The sequence below is a fragment of the Hylobates moloch genome, unplaced genomic scaffold, assembly GCF_009828535.3.
Source record: "Hylobates moloch isolate HMO894 unplaced genomic scaffold, HMol_V3 SCAFFOLD_14, whole genome shotgun sequence".
NCBI classification, from domain to species: Eukaryota; Metazoa; Chordata; class Mammalia; order Primates; family Hylobatidae; genus Hylobates; species Hylobates moloch.
The window spans coordinates 77,459,774-77,469,753 of NW_026652289.1; the positions used below are offsets into that span (position 1 = coordinate 77,459,774).

Consider the following 9,980-nt stretch of genomic DNA (forward strand, 5'->3'; position numbering starts at 1 on the left):
ACAGTTTTAGATTTACAGAAAAGCTGTGAACATAGAGTTCCTATATACCCTGCATCCAGTTTCCCCTATGATCAACATTTTAGATTAGTATCTTATCCTTATTTTTAACAACTAAAATAAATATTATTCTGTATGTTCAAGGACTGAAAAATAAATGTGGCATCCCCTGATTCCTTTTCTGTGATCTTAGCTTCCCACTCCCCCATCAGCCCATGAAAAACAATGTATTTGTGGTAAGATGTATCAGTTATGACGTTTTTGGCTCCAAATAACAGAAAGACCTGACCCAACTGGCTTAAGGAGTAAAGAAAATGTATTATCTCAGATGACAGGAGATGTGGAGGTAGGAGAGTTCTGGGATTGATGCAGCAACTCAGGAACATCAGGAGAGTCTTAGGCTTCTTCCATTTTAATTAAATTTATTTAATTAGTTAACTTTTTTAGACAGGGTCTGGCGCTGTCACCCAGGTTGGAGTGCAGTGGTGCTATGTTGGCTCACTGCAACCTCCGCCCCGGGGCTGTTGATTCTCCCACTTCAGCCTCCTTGGTAGCTGTGGCCACGGGTGCATACCACCATGCTCAGCTAATTTTTTTTTTTTTTTTTTTTTTTGTAGAGACAGGGTTTCCTCCTGTTGCTCTGGCTGGTCTTGAACCCCTGGGCTCAACCAGCCCTCCTGCCTTGGCCTCCCAAAGTGCTGGGATTACAGGCAGGAGGCACCACGCCAGGCTTCTTTCATTTTTCTGCCTTGTCATTTTCAGTGAGTTGGCTCTTCTGCAGTCTAGCACTGCTCCTGGTTGCTGGATTGCTGTAGCAGTTCCCACATTTTATCCAGAGGCTACCACAAACTGTAGAAAAGAGGTTGTTTCTCCCTTTGTAGTTCTCGATCAGCAAAGAATACCTTTCCCAAAAGCCCTCCAGAAGACTTTCTATTTGGTTTCATCCAATTTGCATCATATGCCCGTGCTACACCAATTAATGGTAAGGAAAGGAGGGTACCATGACCGGCTTATAGTAATCATGACATGTCCCTTGGGGCTGGGATTGGTATTCTTTTCCTTTGAGAAAGTACATGGCCATCTAAGGGACAGGGAACACCTAAACAAAAGTGACCTTGGGGTAGAAAGAAAGTGTGGCAGTGGTGATGAGTGGCTGCTGGGTAAGCATTAACAAAAGCAACTTCAACAGATATTATTAAACTTGCATAATAATGGTGAGTGGAAGAAATTTAAATAATAAGATAGCTAATGCATATATTTGCATATTATGGGCCAGGTATTATTCTAAGAGAGTGGATTCTGTAATATCATCAAGGTATTTTCTAACTTACTTTAAAGTAACGTAGATTTGAGAATTCAGTACGGTTCTTTGGGGCCATTAAAATGTGCAAAGCTGCCTATTTTACAGATCGAGACAATATATGCTGAATAAATATTTGTTGAACTGTACTGAATGACTTTTTTTCTGAAACTTTAAAGCAAGATATATATTTTGCTTTTTCTGGTTGTCTTGAATACAGTTTACTCTTTTACATTTTGGCCCTTAGACCATTTTGCCTTTATCATTTAATGTACTGAATATACATATTTCAAGTGGAGTTAGTATGAATAAATTAATATAGATAACATTTTATATATAATGAATTGCATTAAAAAAGCTTAACTTATAACTGTCAGAACATTACCAAAATTTGAAGAATTCATTTGAAACTATTAATCATCTATTTTTAAAATTTTACATTTGTTTGACTTTTTGGTGTTTTACTGAGGTTTAATTTACTATGAATTCACTCATTTTTGGCACACAGCGTTCTATGATTTTAACACATTTATACAGTGTGCAACCACCAGAATTAAGAGGGAGAAAATTCACAACATTTTAAAAAGTTCTCAGATGCTTCTTTGTAGTCAATTTCCTCCCCTCCACCACATCTCCAACCCCTGGCAATTATTGCTTTGATTTCTGTTCCTACAGTTTTTCCTTTTCCAGAATATTGTATAAATGGAGTCATACAGTATATAGCATTTTGAATCTGGCTTCTTTCACTCAGCATAAGTCTTTTGAGATTTATCCATGTGGGGGTATGCATCTGTGGTTGGTTCTTTTTTATTACTGAGTTGTGTCCAGTCGTATGGACATACCACAGTTTGTGTATTCATTCAGAAGGTGGTGGACATTTGGTTTGTTTCCAGTTTTTGGCACTCGTGAATAACATTGCTATAAATACTTGTGAAGAGGTTTTTGTGAGTACATTTGTCTTTATATCTCTTGGGTAAATGTCTAGGGGAATTGCTGCGTTATAAGGTAACTGTGTATTTAATTTTGTAAGAAAATGCCAAGTTGTTTAACCAAGTTAACCATTTTGCATTCTTACCAGCTATGTATGAGAGTTCCAGTTGCTTCACATCTTTCCTCAACATTTGGTAATGTCAATGTTTAATATAAGGTATTCTAATAGGTATGCAGTGGTATCACACTGATTTTCATTTGTATTTCACTAATGACTAGTGATGCTGAGTATCTTTTTATGTACTTACACAACACATCTCTTCATTTGTGAAATGACTATTCAGATCTTTTGCCCATTATTTTTCACTGGGTTATTTGTTTTCTTATCACTGAGTATTGAGAGTTTTTAAATATTCTGGATATAAGTTTTTAATCAGCTAGAATTCACAAATATTTCTTTCCAGTCTGTCGCTTATGCTTTCATTTCCTTAACTGTGTCTTAGGAAACTAATCTATTTTTAAGATTCAAATTTGTATGTTCTAGGTTATGGGGAATAAAAACATTTTATATTATGATTTCTTAAAGATTGCTTACATGCGGGTTAAGCTAAAATGCCTTTCTAAACCTCAAAAGGCCATGATAATTTTAAAATAAATTTTTCTTTAATATCCTGAAAAAAATGTTAAGCGACAATAACATTAAGGCTTTCTAACATACTACAATTATGAGCTGTTGATATTCATAATATTTATATCTGTCCTGAAGGTTTGCAGCATGATTACTACTTATCATAGAAAATTAAACTATAGAGAAATGTTCATTGAGTTTTCCTTATGGCTCATTATAACATTGCTATAATGCCAGATGAACCTCACCCCAACCCCCATCCCCTAAAAAAAACAAGAGTTATCAATGAGCCACTGGGATAATGTCATGTTAATTAAATAGAATATTAAGTCAATACTGTGGTTTTTCTGTTATACAATATTCGGAAACTTTATTAGTTGAGATAGGCCAGGCTGATGCTATGGTAATAATTCCCAAATCTCAATGCTTAACACATAAAGGTTTATTTCTTGCTGTTTTTAAAAGGACTCCTGTAGGATGGTGGTGGTGGTATGTAGGTTGCTCTATTTAGTTTATCTGTGCTCCAGGATAATGGAGATTCCACTTCTGGAACTTTGGTTGGGTGTTACAGCAAGGGAAGAGAAAGAATGAAGAATCCTGCATGTTTCTCATTGTCTCCCTGACATATACAGGTCTCATCCACTCACATTTCATTAGCTAGAATTTGAAATGTGGCCCCAAGGGGGCTGGAAAATGTGAAGTCTCTTGTGCATTCTGGAAGTTGGGGAAAATTGAATATTGGTGAGCACTAATAATGTTTATCACATTTTCTAAAATAGCATAAAAGATAAATTATAATAACATTATGTAAACTAGAGGAACATTTTGAAATAGTTTTACTACTTACTGGATAGGAAATCTTGGACAAGCTACCTAACCTCTCTGAGCTTCAACGACCCCATCTGGAAAAGGGGTAATAGCAATAGCTAACACTTATCAAGTGTTTATAAGGTATCAGTTTCTGTTATGAATACTCTACCTATATTAAATGCATTAATCTTTACAATTCACACACAAGAGGTACTTATTATCTCCATTGTTACATATGAGACAACTGGGGCACAAGGACACAAAGCAACTAGCATCGCCCAGACGGCATGTGAGAGTTGGATCTGTGACTGAAGCCCAGGTATCTGGTGCCAGTGCTCCTCGACTCCATGACTAGGCTTTACCTCTTCTTTAATAGCTAATCACACCCATTTGAATGAGATGTGTATTAAGTACTTAAGTTGCCATTGCAACATTTTAGATGTTCTGGCAAAATAGAAAGCTGGCTAACATATTCAGCTGAATAATTCAGTGAACATGGTGTTCTTTTTTGGAGGTGAGGAGTAGAGAGGGAAAAGGAAAGGGTTATCCCCAAATTATTGTATATGTGGCCAAGGGTTTCTGTCCACAGTTCTCTATGGGGGCCTTTTACTTTTCATAACTCATTTTAAAATTCTGACCTCAATACTATTAATGATGCCTTTGAAGACTTCAGTTCTGGCACAGGGACTTGACAGATTTTCACAGAATCCTACTATAGACTGAATTTGATGGGGATGCTCCATAATAAATTACTGGGTCCCTCTTCTCTCCAAGGGAAGTTAACTTCCATCACAGCACTCTTAAGAGTTTCAGATTGCATAGAAATCAGTGTTTCTGGTTATGTCTGAGCAATCAGTGACTTTGTTAGACATTTCAACTGGATCTCTCCCACCATGCAGTATAAGAAATTACCAAGGTTCTATTCTAGAAAGCCACCAGATTCCTTTGTCAGTTAGAAATGCTTTTGGGTGCAAGTAACAGAATACCTAATAAATAATAATTGAAACAAGAGGAGTTTATTTTTCTCACATAGTAAGGAGACTGAGGGTTGGCAATGCTGACATGGGTTCAGTGGCTCTAGTGGTTTCTTATCTTTTTCCTCATTCTCTTGATGGCCACTGCAGCTATAACCATCCCATCCTTACATCAAAAGGAAGCGGATGACAGTAAAGGGAAGAAAAGCTTTCTATGAAACTTCACAAGGGGTGTCACAGTCACAACAGTATCACATGCTCATCATTGGCCCAGTTCACCTGTGCTGTGAAGATGCTGAGCATCTTCCTCCAAACTCCTGATTAAAATGCATTCTGCTAGACAGGTGTGCATATGTATGTGTGTAAATGGTTTGTGTAGACAATAAATTGTAGATGAAATATTGTGTAGACACACATCCTTTCTTGTAGGCATCTGAGAACAGATAACTCCCTAATTGGGTTTTCATTGTGAGGGCCTATTAGCTGCTCTGGAACTGACCTGAGCCCTCTGAAAGTGGCAATATTGACTCGCAGCCCTAGAAGATGAGGGCCAATCAGGCTGTCTCTAGTGAGCCTCCAATTTCAGCACATGGGGGGTTATGGTTCCCACAGCAGTCAGGAAACCCTTCCTCATCACATCTCCAAGAATGAATGAACTGATTATTTTGGGAACTCTGTAATTTGACTTCACTGCATTGTAAACTCCGATCGATTTTAGTTAATAATCAGATCAAGCCATTTCAGGACAGTTGTGTCAGGCTTAATATTTTTAACAAGATAGGGTGCCAGGTTGAATCTGATGCAAATTAATTTGAAATTTTCAAATTCAGTTAACAAAAGAGTCTGGATTATCTTTATACCATGAAGTCTATCATGCTAAATAGGTCCATTGCAAAGTTATTCTTGAGGACTGTAACTTCTGTTCTGCTGAACTTTTATTATTTGTGAGTTAAAAGAGGTAATTTTTTCCTTTCTAATTCCCTCTTTCATAATTTATGCAACACATTTGCAATAGAAGGAGCTATTGAGAGCACCGCATTGAGGACAATGTTACAGCACACACCACCAGTTTTCTTTCAGATGTTCTCATCCACCCATTGAGGTTGGAAGTTTGGAGAGTGCATCTGAAAAAGCCTACCGATATACCTCAACTTGGTATCCCTGTCTTTTAGTGTTTCATGAGATATTACTAACAAGCTATGAAAAGACAGTCTCTGAATGCTGAATATAGGTCGGTCCGGGCAATTTACTTATTGATTTATTAATTTTATTTTTTTGAGACAGAGTCTCGCTCAGTTGCCCAGGCTGGAGTGCAGTGATGCGATCTCGGCTTGCTGCAACCTCTGCCTCCCGGCTTCAAGTGATTTTTGTGCCTCAGCCTCCCAAGTAGCTGGGACTGCAGGCGCACACCAAAATGCCCAGCTAATTTTTTAATTTTTAGTAGAGATGCGGTTTCACCATATTGGCCAGGGCTGGTCTTGAACTCCTGACCTCAAGTGATCTGCCCACCTCAGCCTCCCAAAGTGCTGGGATTATAGGCGTGAGCCATGGTGTCCAACTACAGTTTGTACTACAATTTAATATTTGTGGTTGGGTGAAAACACATTTTAATATTTATTTTAAAAATTATTTTTTTATTTCTCAGATAGCATATATTATGGAGGGAGAAATTCTCTTCAGTGTAAGTGTTCTTTCAAGCTTTTTTTTAAATGTAAATAAATAAGCAACTTCTACAAGAAGCAAAACAACATTAGTTAAGTCCTCTGTAAGCAACAAAAGACCACTTATCTAACTGGCAGCTTAGTTAACTGGAACTTAGATGGGAAGATTAGTTCATTGTTTGCAGAATGTTCTGAAGCCCCCAGATGAGAGAAGCCACATTTTTCGATATCTGGCACTTTTGTAACAGTGTTTTCAGCTGCCTAGGAGAGCTGATTCGGAATCTGCCTCCAACATCACGGGCCTGTGTTTTGTGAGGGGAGCATCAGTACTTGGTTCAATTGTTTAGAAATTATACAGCTTGCCTGTGACCTAAGGAGGTTTATGTTTAGGAGTGGTGCGCTGTCGAAAATCATGTCCTTTTAAAAAGCCACCCCAAAAAGTGTCACAGTCATCAATCAGAGGAAGAATCCAAGAACAAACTAGTGATTTCCCCAAATTCCTTTTGCTTTGCCTTTTTGTTTTTTCAAAGATCAAATTCGAATAGCATTTTATGCTTTCTTTCACTGAAAAGATGGCCTGAAGAAGGTATTTCACAACTAAGAATTAACAATGACCCGGAGAAGGTATTTCAATCCTCTTAAAGAAAGCTCTTATAGTATGATAAACCTGTGCACCTTTAGGGGGCTCATCTTGTGCATGGTGGATTTGAGCTGTCAGTCAGATATGGAAGTCCTGGCTGGTTCCTGTGCTGTGCCGCCGCTGAAGCTGTATTTATGGCAAAGGCTTCAGTCACTATCAAAAGAAACATGGGCTCACTGTCTCTGAGCTTCTCCTCCGAGCAGAGGAATGTTAAACCAGACATCTGTCTGTGAAAACAATCAACTAAAGATCCTCTCAAAGGAGGATCTTGTTGTGCCTGTCTCTGAAGTTTTGGAAAATGGCTTTTCCTAAATGAGCTTTAGAAAAGCAGTAATAAGCCAAGCTACACACCTTATAGTGATTTTTATATTAACACAGAAAACACACATTTTTAATGCTGTATATCGTTCAGGTAGAATCTTCAATGGTGTAGTAATATAATTATAATTACATAACACATAATACAACTATAATATATGATGCTAGTTTTATTAGAGGTATGCTTTATGATATATTAGGCACTAATCTTATTTAACCCTCATAATAGTCCTGTATGATAGGCATAATTTCAATTTTACAAATGAAGAAACAAGCTTTTAGAGAGTTTGGTTATATCTAAGTGCAGAGGCGGGGATTCCAGACTCTCATCAAAGCTTGTGTCTTAGACACTAGGCTCTACTGCCTACAGTTCTAGAATACTATATACTGGTTATTCCTGGTGATGATTAGTAGATGTTCATGAATTACTCTTGGTTTAAATATTACCTTATCCTTACAGGAAGAGAAGATGGTAAACATAGTATCTGTGGATTTTTTTTTTCCGGTAGAAGAAAAGTCAATATATAAATTGACCAAAGGAAAAAATTGTCTTCAGTCCTTCCAAATTCATTCTTAGTGGCACATCCTTAGGCTCATGGCAATGTATAGAAAATGACTGTCATCAAACGTTAAGGATTTTAGGATCGTAAAGTACTGATAAAATGAAAACTATTTCTGTGAAAATGCTCAGCTGATTTCCACCATAGAGAGATCTGGGCAGGACCAAAACAGTAAGGTTCAGAATGTTCATTAAAAATATACCAGCACCCTTTACTTTGTAAATAGTCAACATAACTTATGGGATTGGAAATTCCTTGGAATAAAATATTAACCCTATGAAGGAAAGGACAGTGGACAGGAAGTTAGGAGCTGTAGATTCTGGTCCTGCCTCCTATTAGCTATGTGACCTTGGACAAGTCACCTGCCCTCTCCAGATTTCAATGTTCCCATCTGTAAACTGAAGCCTCTGGTGCCTTCCAATTCTCAAATTCTGAGTCGATGAAGCGGATCCTTTGGAGCAGGCGCCGGAGATCCCTTTCCCAGAATGCTTTGCGCCGTGAAGAAGCGACTCCCGGGTACTGGGGGCATTTTGTGTTGGCTGGAGCTGGAGTAACAAGATGGCGTTGTCGGCGGAGTGACAGGGGTTCCTCTGGACCAGAGCCGGCGGCAGTGGTGGCAGCGGTACCGCGTCCCAGCTCACCGCGCCCTTTTTCCAGCCCGGACGTCGCCGCGAAAGCGAGGCAGCGGCGGCTGCCCCGAACAGGGGGCCCAGCCTGGTAACCGCTAGAAGCCCTTCACAAACTTTGGCCTGGCAGACAACCAACCAAAAAACAAACAAAAAAACCTGACCGAGCAGCGGGCACCAGGTTCCCTTCGCCGGCATCTGGGCCCCGGACGCCTGGAAAGGCCTCCAGGGTTCCGTTTCCTGCCGCCTTCCACGGTAGGCTTGGCCCAGCCTCCATCTTCATCTGTCAGGACCGTTAGCAGCAGAATTCATTGTCGGAAGGAAACATAAACTGGTATGGAAGATCTGGTCTCGCTCCTTCGGAGACATCTGTCTGGCGATCAGCATCACCAACGGTGAAGAAGTGGTAGCGAAGCCAGAATCTCAGGGCCAGGCATCCCCAGCTGCTGTACAAGAGCAGGCTTTATAAGATGCTTCAAGGTGGGGTTGGCGTCCCCCACATACGGTGGTATGGTCAGGAAAAAGACTATAATGTACTAGTCATGGATTTTTCTGGGACCTAGCTTCAAAGACCAATTTCTGTTCAAGAAGGTTCACAATGAAAACTGTACTTATATTAGCTGACCAGATGATCAGTAGAATTGAACATGTGCATACAAAGAATTTTACACACAGAGTCATTAAACCAGATAACTTCCTAAAGGGTATTGGGCGTCACTGTAGTAAGTTATTCCGTATTGATTTTGGTTTGGCCAAAAAGTACGGAGACAACAGGACAAGGCAACACATACCATACAGAGAAGATAAAAGCCTCACTGGCACTGCCCTATATGCTAGCATCAATGCACATCTTGGTATTGAGCAGAGTCGCCGGGATGACATGGAATCATTAGGATATGTTTTGATGTATTTTAATAGAACCAGCCTGCCATGGCAAGGGCTAAAGGCTGCAACAGAGAAACAAAAATATGAAAAGATTAGTGAAAAGATGTCTACTCCTGTTGAAGTTTTATGTAAGGGGTTTGCTGCAGAATTTGCCATATACTTCAACTATTGTCGTGGGTTACACTTTGAGAAAGTCCCAGATTACATGTATCTGAGGCAGCTATTCTGCATTCTTTTCAGGACCCTGAGCCATCAATATGACTACACATTTGATTGGACAACGTTAAAGCAGAAAGCAGCACAGCAGGCAGCCTCTTCTAGTGGGCAGGGGCAGCAGGCCCAAACCCCAACAGGTAAGCAACCTGACAAAACCAAGAGTAACATGAAAGGTTTCTAAGCATGAATTGAGGAACAGAAGAAGCAGAGCAGATGATCAGAGCAGCATTTGTTTCTCCCCAAATCTAGAAATTTTAGTTCATATGTACATTAGCCAGTGGTCATGGACAACCATTTACTTGGTGTAAAGAACTTAATTTTAGTATAAACTGACTCCGGGTAGCATTGGTGATGCTGTATCCCGAGTTGTGGCTACTGTAATTGTGAATTTTTTTTTTTTTTTAATTTAGGTTTTAGGGTACATGTGCACAATGT

The 9,980-nt window shown here is 39.3% G+C and overlaps 1 protein-coding gene across 1 annotated transcript; it reads left to right on the top strand.

Annotated features, from left to right (window-relative positions):
* Nucleotides 1-8,983: 8,983 nt before the first annotated feature.
* On the top strand, nucleotides 8,984-9,779 carry LOC116481490 (casein kinase I-like). The gene has a single exon (XM_058427373.1). The coding sequence runs from the start codon at nucleotides 9,043-9,045 to the stop codon at nucleotides 9,724-9,726; it is 684 nt and encodes a 227-aa protein (XP_058283356.1). The 5' UTR covers nucleotides 8,984-9,042; the 3' UTR covers nucleotides 9,727-9,779.
* The last annotated feature ends 201 nt before the right edge of the window (nucleotides 9,780-9,980 follow it).

Coding starts and splice junctions, on each gene's coding strand:
- LOC116481490 (XM_058427373.1), top strand. CDS start 9,043: ATGAAAACTGTACTTATATTAGCTGACCAGATGATCAGTAGAATTGAA.